Source organism: Pteropus medius, unplaced genomic scaffold, assembly GCF_902729225.1.
Source record: "Pteropus medius unplaced genomic scaffold, Ma_sr-lr_union100, whole genome shotgun sequence".
NCBI classification, from domain to species: domain Eukaryota; kingdom Metazoa; phylum Chordata; class Mammalia; order Chiroptera; family Pteropodidae; genus Pteropus; species Pteropus medius.
The window spans coordinates 9,074,815-9,091,961 of record NW_024344378.1 but is presented as its reverse complement, the minus strand read 5'-3'; the positions used below and the strand labels follow the sequence as shown (position 1 = coordinate 9,091,961).

Genomic DNA, 17,147 nt, shown 5'->3' with positions numbered 1-17,147 from the left:
CCCAGAACAGAAGAGATCTACATCATTCAAATAATCTAGTATTCCTATTTCATGCTAATAAACCAGGAGAGGAGGAAGAAGAGAGTTCACATGTTTATGTATATGGGAGAGACTGGCAGTCACTCACCTACCATTTACTGAACACTTTCAAATGCTCTTTCTGAATGCTACCTCCAATAACCTGACGAATTGGATGCTATCATTATCCTCACTCACAGACAGAAGACCCAGAACGGAGGAACTGTTTAGCCATGGTCTCACAGCCAGTAAGTGCTGGAATGTGGAACTCAGACCTGGGTGTGTTTAACCCCAAGACTTTGCTCTTGTCCACAACGATTCTACATTTCACAATTTCCTGGGATCATCAAGACCTCATCCAGCCCCACCCCAATCCCTGGAATGAATACAGACGGTCTGCCTGATGGTTCTTGGTGTAGGACATTGCTGCCCAGTTCTGGGTGGGTTCCCACCAAAAATGGCTGCATCTCCTCTCTCCACTGTCATTAAAACAAAGTCATAAACACACCCTGGACTCGAGAAAGCTTCAGTAACTTCTTAGAAACCAGCTCACCCTTCCCCCGCTGGGTGTGCCCCAGGGTTAGCAGAAATCTTTTTCAATTAAGACAACTCCCTGCATTTAGACTCTCTGAGTTTTTATTGACACTCTCTTGTGAAATATTCAGAAGCAAGTTGAGAATTTGGTGCAGGAAACTGCCAAATGAGACACAGGACTGTGGAGCTAGAAGAACTAAATCGTATACAGAAAATAAATGAAGAAACAAACCCATACATTGAGTCCTCTGAATAGGCCCATCAAGATGCCAAAAGGTCCCCAGAGAGGTTGGGCAGGGCCATCTCTTCTAGCCAGAAGGACAGCGCTGGCCTGGAGATCTAAACTCCCATGCCTGAGCCACCACCTCCAAGGCAAAAAGCAGAAGTCATCCCCAATCCAGAATAGAGGGCCAAACTGGGGTTGGGATGGCGGCACTGCAGAAAGGCAGGTGGAGAGCCAAGACTGGCCACGTCCCCAGTGCCTACTAGGGGAGGCCTCCTCTCATCAGCCAGGCCACTCGTGTCTAAGGGGCCCTACTGAACGATTTTCAGTGACACCCTTTCTCCGGCCACAAGCCACCATGCCTTTCTCTCACCATTAGCATTAAGATATTTCATGACCTGGCTCTGCTTCCTGCGTTTCTTCCTGCTGGCACCTGCTCTGCTGTCACCTGCTCTACATGTGCCCACTCTGAGGCCCAGGTGGCTTTACTGACTCCTGCTTCTCTGCCTACCTGAATGTGGGCCTGTGTGCACTTGATTTTTGCATGCTGGAGGCTTGTGCATCTTTCCTCACAAGGAGAAGGTAAGTCTGGAAGAGAGGAACTTGAACTTGACTTACACTTGCTCTAAGTCCACCAGGAGCTGAGACAAATAGCATGGTGCTCCTGGCCACATATTTACTTCCCCAGAAGGTACCTTCTGTGATGAGGGGTCACTACCCATCCCCAACAGGTCTATGTCCTTCTCTAGTCTAAAAGCATCCAGGAGTCCTGTGTATGCTTATATGACGCCAAAGAATACTAAGTTGAACTATATGAAATTTCTACTAGCCTACCCTATTGAGCTACAAAACTGGCAATTTCATATGATTCACCCTAAAAATCCCCTCAATACTGAGGTAAATTAGCCAGCATCCTTCCCCAGTTGGGCTGAGACAAAGGCTGAGCCCCTGAGTGTGGCCAATCTGCTTCTCTACCCAGCTCTTTTCCCATCGCTGCTTATACCTAGTGCTTCAGCCATAACAAGTGGCTTATTACTAGCACCTTGGACACTCAGTGCCTTTGGCCATGCTGTTGCCTCTGCCTGGAATGCCCTTCCCCCATCTCTACTTACCAAACTCCTATCCAAAACCCAGCTCGAAGTCAGCTTCAGCAAGGCTTCTCTCACCCATGACTCCACCTGGTCAGTTATTCCGTCCTCGGGGCTACATCTGAGCCTTGTAAGGAAGCCTGCTCACTCACCTAACACTTTGCATCATAACTTGTTTTGTTTATACCTATCCCTAAACAAAAAAGAGAATTCTTAGAAGGCAATGGCGGGGTCCTATTTACCCCCGAGTCACCTAGGCTTTGCACTGGGCTCATAGTTAGTCCTCAATAAATATCTGACGAATGAAAAATACTGTACACTGGTAGATATCACAGAAATTGACCAATTCGTCTCTTCGTTCTAAAATAAATATATATTAAATACACATTACATATAATATATGATATATATGTATATATGTCATACACATATACATATGTATCACTCAGTACGAATGTTTAATAATCTTTCATGCAGTTTATACACTTAACTTGCACGGATTATCTCTCTTGTCATATACACGCAAATGGGGATGCTGGAGCCAGACTTCCTGGATGACACTATGGCTCTGTCAACTCTTAGGTGTGTACCCTCAGACAGGTTTCTTACTTGGACCTCAGTTTCCTTACCCATCAAGTGGGGCCATGAGTACCTATTGTTAAACAAGGTTGACACAAGTTATTACATATAACACACCTTGTTCATTGCTTCTCACAGCTGTCGTAATTGTTGCTTTTATTTCTCTTAAGGTCTCATGGGGAGAGTTGTCATTCCCAATTGGGAATGTGTTTAGAGTATCAGTCTGGTCACTCTTTTTCTTATTCGAATGCCACTTTTGCTATTTCGAAACATACAAGGATATAATGGTCCCATCGAAAATTCTCCAGAATTCCCTAATCTCCCGGTATCTTCTTCAAGAGTTTATTTGAAACTCATATAATAGGGATCAATGAAACATTTCATAAACATGGGCTTTAAGAAACCTGCTGGCCTATTCCTACAAAGAATGCAATCAATACTTATTTTCATACATTATTAACTGTACACAAAACGATAATATGCAAAGGGCAACAGAAATAACAGTCGGCATGGTGTTTCTTAGACCATTCAGAGGGACGTGAAGGAAAGTAGCACCAGCATGGTGGAAGACAAATGAATAGCATATTAGGTGACCTTAAAGTGGAACTAAACTATGTATTCCTTTCTTTACCACTGTGTAATGCTGTTTATATGACAACATGACAAAAAATGGCCCTAGGCATTCTGCTCTACTTTAGAAGCCTTCCATCTCACACTGAAATGAAAAAAAGTACAATCTAGGAACTGCTTCATTGGTTAATATTTCTGCAGTTCCGCATAAATGGTTTTAATAGTGTGCATGTTCTGGATTTCGGTTGTCAATTAAGAACGCATCAGAATGCAGAGATAAATATTAAAATAATAGATATCGGCTTATATTTCAACTTTAAAGGCCCTTTGCCGAAATGTGTTTTAAGATAGAGACAGAGGAGAAGCAACTGTGAATTAAGGAGCGAGAGCAGGGACTAGATATCTCCTCTTTAATAAAGGAGCCAGGTCTCTGCTTAAAATTTCATCATGTAACAGCAGGAAGAGCACAGGCTTTGGAGATGCAGGAACAAGGTGTGAATCTGCACTCTTCAACTTGCCAGCTGTGTGGCCCTGAGAAAATTACTCGATCTCTCTGAGCCCAGGTTTCCTCCTCAGAAATCAGAGCTAATAGCTAGCTTTTAGCGGTGGCAGGGGACCAAAAGGAGATAATGCCCATGAACGGGCTGTGCAGTGCAGGGCACTCAGCAGGGGTCCCCAGGGTTTCTCCTCTCCCCACATTTACCTCTCCTTTAAAGAGACTGCAGGTTTGGAGATGACACAGCTCTGGGACTGACGGGCAGAGTCCCAGAGGGAACTGTGGTTTGACCAAAAAAATGAGCCATTTGACCAAATGATTAAAAGTCTGTCATATGCTAATGCTTGGACGGGGCGGACCTTAGGCCAATTTAGTGGGAGCAAATTGCAATTGATTTTCGAAGAAATTGCTTGTTCTCTTGCCTTTCCTCAGCTGTGTCACACTCTCTCACACACAGCTGTCTTTGTCACAGCCAAAACCGACTGGAATATGTGACAAGTAAGATCTCTCTGAGGTAAGATGTTTAATAATACAGACATCCATACACACACACTATAAATACATGTGATCAGGCAGATATACAAATATATCTATATCTGTGTGTACACGCACAACTGAATAGATGTTTCGGAAGGCAGAAACTGCACATGGTCGTGCAAATCCTTCTGCGGTTGTAGAGCTATCCCAGGCAATTTTTATTTTTACAACAATCTACTTTTCGAAGAAAGATCGTAAAACAGCACACTCCTAAAATCTCCTCTCCCTACACTCCCAGGCCTCTCTAAGTCCCTGGATATGAAAAGAAAACAGTTAAAAGATCACAGGAGATAAAAATCATAAGAATAAAGGTTAACAATGCCTGCTTTCACCCCTAATTTCTGATATGGTGATAGCCCCTCTCAGAACATTAATTAGAATGGAAAGAGAGATGAAAGAAATACCCAGGGGACATAATAAATTAGCCCCTTATGCAAATCATCCATTCGTTTTCATCACTGACCCAGCTAGTTGAGTCTCTAAATTACAGGAAGTGGTTAGCTTCTTTAACAAAAAATTCTAGATGAAGAATTATTATTATTTTTTTTAATCCGAGGGCTGGGAGGTCTTAAAGCAACAAATAGTTTCTCAATTTCCCTTGTAGGTAACTCTGAAGTGGGCCCAAAGATATGAAAATCAACGTTCCAGCCACCGGTTTCTATGGCCAAACAGAGACCTATTAATTAACCCTTAGAAACAACTCCAAACCAACGGACAGCTACCCTCTCAACTAAAGTCAATGGCTGTGATTTTCACCCCAACTGCAGAAAAACAATGTATGGCATTCTAGCAGAGGCACAGATCTGAAGAGGTGAAGGACAATTTAAAAGAGGTAGATGCCGGGATATGGAGAGTTTCGACTATCAATTTAAAAACAAATACACACCTAATTTTACTTGTCATCACTGTCCGAGACAATTTATGTTCTACTGTCCTAGAAATTTATGGAACTCTCCAGTTGCTTAATGGTAAAATAAGGGGACTGGACTCAATGACCTCCAAAAGTCCTACTGCATTTACAATCCAGCGATTCTACTTGTCCCTTTGTAAAATAAACACAGCACTTCCGAACACTTAATTTGTTTAAATAAAATCTCGCGGCATGCATTCTGTCTATTGAACTCACTCATGGCTTCGTTTTCTCTTTCCCACTCTTATCTTCCTCTGTCCCTATGTTCTCCACTTCCTTATTTCTTATTTTGTTTTATCTTCCTCCATGTATTCAATGCTATAAATAATTTCTGGTTCAAAGTAAGGTATATATTTAATAAATCATGCTTCATAAATGTTATTAATATGAAAAATATGTACGCCAAGATCACAAGATGCTTCAGTATGAAGAAAACGCTAGAAAGAAAAGCAGTGTGTCCCAGAATAAGACAAGATTTAACACGCAGGCCCTTAGAGAGGAAAGGGAAAGATGTTAGACCATTCTCGTCCACTGTCCTCATTTGAGAAGAGGATGCCTCTCGGAAAGGGCAGACATTTGCCCAAGGTCACCTCGCTAGTTCCAGGTAAAGCCTGAAGCCCAACACTGACTCCTGAACCAGTGCTCTTTGGACCAAACAATCCTGTTTTGACACACTTTCTCTTGAGAATTCAGTACTGCATCCCAGAGAACAACAACAATAACAACAATAACAAAAAGGACAGAATAAGCTTGGAAAGAATAAGCTTCCACAGCAAAAAATTAAGAGATGGCAGGAAGAAATACTTCAGAGGACTAAGGAGAAAAAATGAGGACAGACATATTGGCTATAAATAATTTTTATCTTGTAACAATCTTCGGGTCATGCAATTACTTGTCACTCACTGATGTTTAATCTCCCTTCTTCTGGTAGCGGGACCTACAGTCACTCTACTCAAAATATTTGACTGTCTCTACCTTCGCAGCCTTCACTGGAACACTTAAGCCTTCGCCATAAGGGTCTAGATACTGGGATGACCCGCTGCTTTATTCATGAGACTTCTTGAGGTTGACGGTTAATCTTAATCATAAAATTTGCCTGTAGGAAGTGGTCACTGACACAAGAAGACACGGATTCCTCAGGTCACCACATAGGTAATAAGAAAGTATGTGTAGCCCATGACTCCATGTTAGTAAAAAGATAAATATATCTGTATATATTTATATGTGTGTATATATATGTATGAATATATATGTATACACATATTCACATATATAGGACAAAATCTGAAAAGGCTCATATTAACATGCTTACAGTAGTTATCTTTGGGAGCTAGGGCTGTAAGTGATTTAAATTCGTTTCCCTTTTTTACTTGGTTGTAATACCTTATGGTTCCACAATAAAAATGGATTGCTGAGGGGCAGGGCGGGAGAGGGAGAGAATAAAAACCAAAAGTAGTGGCCTGTGAAAGTGAAATGTAAGTGTACTTAGCACAGCCCATGAGACAGAAGCATCTCCAGGTTTAAGGCACGCCCTTCTCAGGCAGTGGTAATTCCCCCTGCTGTGAGGGGCGCTGGAAAGAAGATTTATGGGGAGAGGTTAGAAGAATGGGAATCAGTCAAGCTGAGCAGGGAAGGTGATCACAAGAATCCTTAAGTACAGGAAGAGCTCCCACCCCGGTGATCATGGGCTGCAGCAAACTCACCTCTGACCAAAGAGCGTAAGCACAGGGCCCCGAAAGAATGAGGATTGAGAGCAGGAGTATGCAAGACCTTCCCCAAAGGGAATGTAAGACTCGAACTGGGTTATTAAGAGACAGGACTTTTCCTCCAAGGCCCTTTAGATAGAGGATAGATTTTTTTTTTTTTAATTTCTTGTCCAAGGTAGCTTATGAGCCAACTTGCTAAAGACTCCAGATTGCTATTCTTTTCAAGACACAATCATTGTTCCAAGATCAGGAGATACGGTCTGCTGAAGGGAGTCCCAGCCTTGGAGTTAGGAATGAGTCAACAGCTAACGTGGCCCTGGCAGAGCATTAAAAGTGAGATTTATAGAGGACCGAGTATGTTTCAGGCATTGCACTAGGCATTTTACACATATCCTCTTTAATTCACAAGAACTTATAAGGTAGGCATTATCATCATCTCATTTTACATCCAAGGAGCCTGAGGCACAGTCAACGTAAATGACCTGCACAAGACAAAGGGAGTGGCAGAGCTAAGATGGATCCAGAGCACGTGTTCTTTCTCCAGCACCATCGCATACAAAGATGTGTAGGCACCGAGCTGCCCAGAGCACCGTTGGGACAACAGCTGGTCAACCCAGTTTGTTTGGACACAGGGAGGCTGGAGCGAGACAGAAGCTCAATTCAGAGAGGAATCTACTAAGGAAGACTGAAGACCAGATCGCTTCTGCAGGTCACCAAGGTACTAAGAGAAGACCTGACGATGAGGAGGCCAGGTTGAATCGAGAGAAACTAGCCATGGGGAGGCCAGTAAGAAGGCTGGAGCAAAGCTCAAGTGAGAGGCAAGAAGGGGATGAAGACAGGACAGCAATTCAAAGACAGCAGGCAATTTCAGCCAGACTTGGCGATGAGCCCAGATGAAGGATAAGGACAGTAGAGGGGGTGGGGGTGACTCCAAAGCTGGTAACTTAGACAGATAGTAACATTATTTAAGATGGGAGACTTGGGAAGAGAAGGGTGCCATGGAGAAAGAGGAAGAGATGACGAGATCCATTTGGGATGTGCTGAATTTGAAGTAATTGAGATAAATCTAGATGGAGTCATTCAGAACTCAGCTGGAAATACTGGATTAGCACTCGGGAGAGGCTGGAATAGGAGGGAAGACTCTTGAGGTATTGGTGTAAGTGGAAGCTGAGGTCCCAGGAGCGAATGCAGTTTGTTCAGAGAGCATGCCGAACAGAAAGCGGCCAACAGTAGGCAGTGTCATTTCCTGGCAAAGGTCCTGGAGGCTACCCTCAGGAAGTAGGGCTCTAGCCAAACTGCTTCCCCTCTCTGAGCTTCAGTTCTGTAAAAGCAGAGGGTCACCCTAGATCTCTAGGCCTTTCTCCTCGAGGATTCAACCACCCATGGTTAATGGGGTATCTGCTCGGGCAAGAAGGATGCTCAGTGCTGAGCAGACACCTAGCATGACAAGTGAGTGCCTGACTTTCCAGTGAGACAGACAGACACATAAATAAATCATCTCAATATGCTGTGATTAACAGCTATCATAAAGGCAAGAACGAAATGCAGCATGAAGGAGTCCTTAGTGGAAGTGCCTGTCAGGGGAAATTGTGGCATGGCCTGCAGAGATGAAATTTGATCTTGGTCTTGAAGAACTAAGAGACCTTCCCAAACAGAGCCAAAAACCCGAGTAAGGCCCGAGTAAGTGAATGCGCATGAAATATCTGGGGAATGGATTGCTCAGTGAGCTTGAGTGGAGAAGAGGTTGATGGGGCTTCGAAGAGGAGGGCGAGACCAAGCTGGCCTGCTAAGGGGTGTAGCATATGACAGAACAGATAACGAGAAACTCGGGGTGGGGGGATTCGAATATTGGAACAACGTAACTTGAGAGCTGTTTTAGAGAGCTGAGTGGACAAGAAAGGACCACAATATACTAGTAGCAGTTGGGATTTACAAACGCTTCTTTCTCATTGTGATTTGACGTCAGATGACCTTATAAGGCTCTTCTTCAACACGTAAAATTTTTAAGAAGGTTTTTTTAAGAGTGGCATAAATATAATAGTACATTACAACAGAAACGCGGCTAATTTTTCATAGCATCATTCAGAAAAAAAAGGGGGCCAGATTCAAGAGAGAGGTTAGGGGCATCTCGATCTGGAGCAAACCATTTCCAATCACTTGGGAACCAGACTCAAGATCCTCAGGCTTCCTGGGAAGGTCTGAGTTATTCCTAGGACTTGGAAGGAAATGATGACAGAACCAGAGACCTGGAACTTTGTCTTTCGCCAAATCGGATCTGGGCTGTTCAAATCCTAACATCACTCTTTCTCTATGATCTATCCACTTGATTCTTGTTCGCAATTCAAGACTTCGATTATATTCAAGGAAAGTCTGGATCTCTTGATTTCTTCTCTACAAAATCCAACCTCCCAATCAATACTTTTCAACCTTGGAGCCTTCTTCTTCTCTTGCTGCCACGGAGGTGCTTACATCATCCCTCTGATCCTCCAACCCCAGGCTTTTCTTGGCACCTACTGTACTTTCGAAATCTCTCTCGGCTTTGTTCTCCCCCTCCAGAGAGTCCAAGAACATTGCCAACAAGTTCATCTTCCTTTTAAATCACTATTTACTTCTTGCTTCTTGAACTTGTGTGAAGAAAATACAAGGCAGAATGGAGGTTAAAGAGCAGAGAGTAATGTCTGCAAGAGACGCAGATGTTAGGTGCCACGAGGTGGCTTCGTCCCCCGGGGCCTCCAAGTGCCCGAATGCCCTCTGGGTCCCCAAGACACTATTCTGTGTTCCCTCCTCTCCTCCAACATCCTCTTGCCCTGGTTCACTTTTTACCTCGTGCACTCCCACTCACTGCCTGAGTCTTTACGTTTGAGACCCCTCAAAACCACACTGGCATTAACCCACAGTACGGGCCCCTCCCGGAGCCCTTAAAAGTGCCTTCGGAGCCAAATGCTTCCGCTGTCACGTTTCTGCAAGAGCGGATCCCTCCACCCTCCCACCGCCTGAACCTGCCTGACTGGGCTGCTTCATTTCCCTTCTGCAGCTCGGGCTTCAGAACAGATGACAGTTTTTAGATCCTACCTTACTTTTGTTCCCTTCATTGTTTCTGCCAGGCCACAGCTAGTATCTCAACATGGCCTTTTAACTGGTGATCAAGTAAACAATGGCAAAGATGGCTGTGGGTTTGACAAGTCTAAAGAAAATGGAAACACATGTGTAACATCAAACATGTCTTATTCGGTGAAAGGGTTCAGCTCACCCTTAATGTATATGGATAAACATTCTCTTCACATTGAGCAGAGAAATCCAAATATGGAAACTCTGCTTGCTACCATGTCTGTAAGAGGCAGAGGCCCTGTTGCCCTGGTTTCCTCAGAGAGATTTTTGAGACAGAAGACATGTTCTAGAAACTCAGATTCGAACCATGAAAAGCAACATTTATCATCCTGCTCGTCTGTCCTTCCTCATCCTACAAATGCCAAACTGGATAAGATGCATTATTCAATGACTTGAAACCTCTCAAGGCTCCATTTGGGTTTCCTATACCCACTTAAGGCACAAAGGCACTGTCAGAGGTCAAAGCTCATTAGTGCTGGAACCTACATTCAATGCCCTTGAGATATAAAATGTAACTCTAGACAAGGCCTTCTTGGCTCTGATTAATTCATTATGACTTCTGGGCTCTCGAACCCCAAGTCTCACAAACTCAGCATCACATTTGCTATGAAAAGACACCTGGCTGAGGGAGGGGTCCAAAAAATGAACGAGTGAAACTTGCTCTGTGCAGAAGAATTTCCAACCCTCTTCAAAGAAATTCAGACAAACCAGCGATATCCAAGAATGACCCAGCCCTTCGAGCATAGAATGAATGCAAGGATTGAAAAAGGCCACGCAAGGATACAGTGGAGGCATTCTGGAGGTGACCTCAATCTTTCCTCAGAATCATGGACTGTTAAGACTGGAGATCATTTACTCCAATGGCCTCATTATACCAAGTAAAGAGAGACCCGCAGAGGGAAAATGAGTCTGTTAAAGCCCCATAGCTCATAGCAGTTCCGAAATGAAAACCCAAACGGCCCTTCTTCCTTGCCTGCTTTTTGCTCACTGTCCACGGAGAGGTTCATATCCTTCCAGGCATGAGAAGTAGCGCTTCCACGGGGCAGGCAGCAGACAAGAGGCACTGTCCCTCAAAAATACTAGAAAAGCCAAGTTTACGTCTGTATCCCATCTGCCACATCCCATCCTAGTTCCTACAGACCTGCTCCCATGAGAACCCAGATGGTCACATACACTTGTCTGTATATCTCTTCTCACTGCTTGGGCCACTGTCTTGGTTGAGCCAAGGGGACAGAGAGCGGTAGTAGAGATTTGGAGTGGAAATTTGGGGCATTCTTAAGGATAATGTTTGAATAACTGATACTAAACTTGTACCCTTATATCTTATCCCAAAACACACACACGCACACACGCACTTTTCCTCTGAACCAAAAGACAGAATAATGTGCAGGAGTGCTTTTCGAGCTTCAGGAGTATTCGGAAGCACCCAACCCTGGGATCTTCCTAAAATGTAAATTCTGAATCAGTAAGTTTGGGATAGAGCTGGGATTTCACATTGCTGACCACATCCCAGGTGACTCCATGCTGCTGTTCTGAGGTCTTCACTCTGAGCAGCAAAGGGCAGATTTTACAAAATCTTGAAATCAAACATCCGGGTGTAAATTCTGATTCCAGCATTTAAGAACTTTGTGATTTTGGGACTGGTTTCCTAACTTCACACTGCCTCAACTGCCTCACCTGTAGAATGGAAGTAAGAATATCTAAGAAGCACTGATGACGGTTACATGAGTCACTGATGTAAAGCTTTTAACACAGTGCCTGGCATACAATAAGGGCTTGATAAACGTCAGTCGCTGGCATTGTCTAAAATTCATGAGGGCAGGGACAACATCTGTCTGGCTACCTGCCAAAATCTTGATGGCTAAAACACAGTAGGTGCTCAATGGATGTTTGTGAATGAATAAATGTATGTATAATACACGCACAGATCAGTATTTACACCCTCCCTTGGTTCTATGACTCTCTGCAGGAAAACAAAACATTTAGAACACTGGAACTCTCTAACCAGTAACGAACCATCACCTCATAGAATCAAATTCAACATTAACCACCATGTTTAACCACTGAGAAACATATAATTTGTGATGGCTACATACACTTGAGAAAATGTCTTCACTGTAAACCATTAAAGACAACATCAGTCTGGAATCTGTATGTCATTAAGACAGATTACCGCCTTACTCATTATTCACATGGCTGTCTGAACGCAGAGGTAAAAAACTTAATCCTAAAACTAAGCTCACTTCTAAACCAAACGCGGAATTGCAGAGAGAGACAAAACCAACCATGGGAAGTGAGACTACTTTTTGAAGGGCTACCGGGGCAGGAATATACTCTCCTACATATATATGCACACACTTGCTCAGAAAAAAAATTAGAGACAAAAGAACTGTTAACAAATGGTAGAGCTTAATCTTTTAAATCAAAGGCAGACAAGTGAGCAAATACAAAATTCTTCGACAATCCAAGGTTATCTTCAGACGTCTCGTAAAGTCAGTGGCATCATTTAAACAGATCCCATTTCGGGGAGGCACTGTGTATGGTATGTAGCAAGAAGGGAATACGATTGCCACCTACAGACAGAATTGGCACTCCCTTTGCAAGAGTTGGCCAATCATATTTTAATGTGGAAAAAAAAAAATTCAACCGAGTCTCCTCCCTCCAACCTCTTCCCTCCAATCTCTTCAAACCACCACCACACCACACTGCTTCATTTAGAATTACTTTCAAGTCATACAATCATCTCTAGGCATTCTGCCTCTTCATTATCATCATCCTATTTCTAATTTCCCAGAAACACTGCACCATTCAACTACCTACTTACACTGTATTTGAGAGCCAAAGAGAATGCAAGCAAACGGATTTCAAGCAGGCAAAGGAACCAGAGAGGAAAAGTATAAATCTGCTTACCTGGTATGAAGGGGACCACCCGGAATATATCAGACAATCTGCTGTTAACTGGTTCATATGGGGAATCTTCGAGCAGATCATTTCCTAAAAGTGACAGAAAGATTGGCTCAGAGCTGGAAAACAGACAAACTTCAGGCAGTGTTTGTTACTGAATCTGAATTCTCATTATGTTAAGATTGTGTAACAAAAAGATGCTGAAACCTCCAAAGACTTCAAATGCATTGATTTGGCGATGCTTATTTCTTTTCATTCCCTCTGGCCCTGTTGTCCTTGCTCTCCACAGAGTACCATGAAAACACTGGAGAGCAACTTAGCCTGATCTGGCCAGAAAACTCTCCCACTTTTGCAAAGGAATGAAATCAGAGAGGAAGAAACCAGTGACATCACAAGCCCAGCTTGTCTCCAAGAACCAATGGGAAAAAAAGGTGGTGACTCAAAAGAGGCCCCCATTTCTTTGCTCCTGAAACACTGCATGTGGTCAGAAAACAGGTTCCCTGGCTATTAAACAGTCTTTGAAATAGGTTTTCATTAATAGGTTCTGGAGGAAGCGGCGGCTGAGAAATCAAATCTGTATATTAACAATCTTTTGGTGTGAGTCCCAGTGGACAATGAATACACTGGATGTTTGTGTTAAATTTACATACACAAGCTGCCTCTGTCATACAAGGACCAAAAAACTGCCATTGGAATGGATGCTGGTGACAAGTGGACCTTTCCCTCTCTGAGCCACTTCTACATTAACCAAGGTTGAACCACATCAGCTGGTTCAAGACTCAGCTAATCCAAGACGACAAATCGTTTTTCCCACATCTGACTTTAATCAGGTTTGAGGGGGTTAAAGATAGATTAGAACCTCCTGGACCTTTTATGCTTAATTCTTTATCTTATGTCAGAATAGATAGAAGGGAAGAATAAAGAGAAAAACTCCAGGCAAAATGCAGTGCAACTCTTTGTATTATTATCCCATGAAGCCAGCTCTCCTTAGAGAGAAGTTGTGGTTCCTTGAGTGGCCTTTAATGGGTTCCTACTAGATGCTCTGACCAGGTTTCAAAGAGATCAGTGAGGTCCCCGGGGTGTCCCCCTCACCTCCTCACAGGTTTTCCAACAACCAGGCCCCAACAATGCTGCTGGGGAGGCAGCAAACACCAGCTGCCGCTGTCCCTGGGGGTCAATGAAAGGTCCTCATCCTGCAGCTGGGGAGAAGTGAGTGGAGCATGAGGTCAGCCAGACCGGGGGCTGAGGAGCCCCCCTGCTTCAGCGGGGGTGGCAGGGTGGGAGGACCACGGGCTGGGGGAGGGGAGGAGGGAGGGGGAGGACGCTGGGCGCGTACCCTGCAGGCTCTGGTACATGCTCCAGTAGATGCGCAGGCAGTTCTTCTCCTTCTTCATACCCCGCTTGCAGCGGCAGTTGTAGAGCGACTTCTGTTTGAGCGCCTCCATGGCGCTGCGGCACTCGTCCTTGGCTTCCAGGCCGGATGTCAGGCTGAAGTTGGTCTCCTTGCCGGCCACGCACTGCCTCAGCGTGCGGTACTTGGTGCTGCAGCTCTGCTCCTTCAGGCACTGATCGCTGGCTTTCACACAATCCAGGCGGTCCCCGCCGCTCACCTCCGCGGACAGGAGCACGTCTGCGGACGGAGGGGAGGGCGTGTGAGGGTGGCTGGGCAGGGGCCGGACTCCTCAACCCCGCGGGAGGGTGCGTGCATGACCAGGCTTCCGCGGCGCCCCGCGCCGGGAGCGGGCCCGCCCCTCTACGCCCAGAGTCCATTTTCCCTCCTGGGGACCTCTTGCCTCTTGGGTCTCCCCCGCCACCCCACGCTCCAGGGTCCCCGAGGCTTTGCGGGCTTTCTGCGGTTTGCCAGAAAGCCAAGCGCTGCCTCCGGGCAGAGCTGCGGGAGCCCCAGGCCCTCGCCGCACAATCGGCCCGGCCGGCTTCCCGCAGAGGAGAGCGGCGGCGGGCTGGGCGGGCGAGCCCCGGTCCAGTGGGGGAGCACCGAGGCGCTATTCCGGGAAAAGTTTTCCCTTCGAAGTTTGTATCCTGGTCCAATACGCGCCCACACCCCATCTGCCCGGCGCATCTCCACAAGCTCCCCGGGACTCGCACCCGGCGCTGAGTGCCGGGCTGGAGTGCTCGGACCCCATCCACTCGCCTCCAGGCTAGGTCATTAAAAACCACAGAAAATCCAAACCAAGCACGAAACGCTGCGGGCCACTGCGCCCCGCCACCGCCTCCCTAGGCCAGGGTGCAGAAGATTCATGATCCCCTTCTCCAAATCAAAACTTCGCCTTCCCACACCCACCGCACCCGCGCCTCAATTTTGGGTGAGCTGCCGTGAGGACCCCTCGGGAAGACTCAGCGGATAAGAAAGCTAGCGGCAGCCTCGACTTACCCAGAAGCGGCAGCGCGAAGTACAGAGTCGCCAGGAACATGGTGCCGGCGCGCAGCTGGTCCCCACCCCACCCCCAAAATCCTGAGCCGCTCCTGGGTCTCTCCTAAGGAGCTCAGCGTGCAGCGATCCCCGAACGGCCTTGCTGCTCTAACCGCCCAAAGTTCAGCTCCATCCAGTGCCGTAGGAAACTCGCGGTCCGTCTGCCGCCACCGCCGCGGGCGACTTAGCTCCGGGCAGGCGGCTGGCGCGAGGGCGGGAGGCGGGTCCGCTTTTAGGGGTTCAGGTCCGACCCAACCTGGAAGGGAGAGTGCGCTTTGAAATGAGAGCCGAGAGCGCTGGGGCCTCCCCCACCCCTCGGCCCCTCTGCCCTCCCCTGCTCCCGCCTTGGAGGACTTTCCAGAGCCCGGGTGAGGGCCCACCCCCTACCCGTGTCTGGGTGCGGGGAGGGGGCGCGGGGGATGCGTGCGCGTGTATTCCTGGGAGCTGCCCACACCGGCAGATGGGGGGCCGGAGAGGTCGGACGCGGGCTCCCAAAGTCCGAAGGGGTGTCTATCGGATCCAACCCAAGAGGCTGAACGCCAGCAAATAAATAAATAACGTTACTTTCCAAGCGCTGCGAGCGGAGCCTGCCGCCGCCCGTGGTCCAAGCAGTCGGCGGCGGCGGATCTCTCGCCAGCTCTGGCGCGGAACGAGCCCCTTCTCCGGGGAACTTCGCTGCCCCCTCTGCGCGCCAGCTCTTTGGCTCCGCCGCCCGCCCTCCCCGCCCAAACCACCAATCGCTGCCCCCCATCGCCGTATTCCCTCCTCCCCGGCTCTCCTTCTTTCAGAGGTGGCCGGACGAGAGGAAACCGACGTCCGGGCTGGAGCCGAGACCCGGGTGGCGAGCCCCTACCCGCGGCGCGTCCTCGGCTCGCTCCCGAGCGTCCGCACCGCGCACACACTACCCCAGCACCCCGGACTCCGGCGCGTCAACGCCGCCGCCCTGGGCGAGCGCACCCGGCCGCAGCCCCGGAGCGCCAGGGCAGGTGTAGACCCACGCTGCGCGCGCCCACTGATCCCAAAGTTGAGGGGCGCCTGCAAGAGGGGAAGAGGGAAAGTGGGGGAGCGGCGATGGCTTCTAAAACCGACAGAATAAAAAACTCCAGATGCCACCAACCTGGATTCAAACCGACCGTGTCCGGCTGCAGTGAGAAGCCAGACTGTTTAAATTTATTTTAGGGGGTGTCTCTCTCTTCCCTTTCCGGGCTCGCTTCTCTGCTCTAGGAAGAAAGATGCGGTAATCTTCGAGAACCCAGAGGACCTAGTTGGTCCAGGACGATTCCCGAGCAGAGCCCCCTAGGGCTCAGATGCCGGTTAGGGATGTTAGTGGTTATTGGGAGCTGTGCGAAGGATAGCGGGTTCCAGGGCCAGATTTCTTTGCCAAGGGACCCTCTGGAGCGCAGCACACCCTCCGATACTCGCCCGCAGGGACGCCGCAGATGAACCCGCTCGCCTGCGGTGGGACCCGGGGACCGACCCAGCACGCGCGCACAGGACAGGCAGCGCTATGCAGCCGGCTGCGAACGCTGCCAGTGTGTGTGTGTGTGTGTGTGTCCGTGTGTGTCTGTGTGTCTCTGTCTCTGTCTCCCCCCCTCCCAAACACACACGCCCAGGCACCATACACGAGGACTCTTTCTTACGCCCTAGTGCTATCACACCAGACCCTTCTTCCGAAGACAAAGTTTTTCTCCACGTCTTTCGTGGCTGTGACTCAAGACTTGGCGCGATAAAGATACGCTCAGACCCAGGCCCTCGGAGCAGCGATCGCGGGGTGCGCCCAGCCACTCATCCAAGCCAACGCGCATACGCTCACACTCACACACAGTCTCACAGAGTCTCTACCTCTCTCCTTGAGCTTGAACAAGGAGACAAAAGCGGAACCCCTGGCCCACCGCATTTAAACCGCGTCAGACCTGGCTTTGGGAAATTTATAAGCTGACCTCCATTTTGGCTGTTTCAAGAGTAAATTTTAAAATAATACATTTAAAAGACCAACATATACAGAGGACTTCATCCCAATCTCTAGGGCCACTCGTTCTCAGA

The 17,147-nt window shown here is 47.4% G+C and overlaps 1 protein-coding gene across 2 annotated transcripts in view; it reads right to left on the bottom strand.

Annotated features, from left to right (window-relative positions):
• Positions 1-15,435, bottom strand: part of GFRA1 (GDNF family receptor alpha 1) — a 186,312-nt gene extending 170,877 nt beyond the window's left edge. The window contains exons 1-3 of one of the 2 annotated variants that reach the window (XM_039871127.1): positions 15,066-15,435; positions 14,010-14,303; positions 12,680-12,763 (exon numbers count right to left, since the gene is read on the bottom strand). In XM_039871127.1, coding sequence (XP_039727061.1) covers positions 12,680-12,763; positions 14,010-14,303; positions 15,066-15,105 — 418 coding nt within the window. In that variant the 5' untranslated portion in view covers positions 15,106-15,435. The remainder of the gene's footprint in view (positions 1-12,679; positions 12,764-14,009; positions 14,304-15,065) is intronic. The other variant, XM_039871128.1, reaches the window with a different exon arrangement.
• Between the last annotated feature and the right edge of the window lie 1,712 nt (positions 15,436-17,147).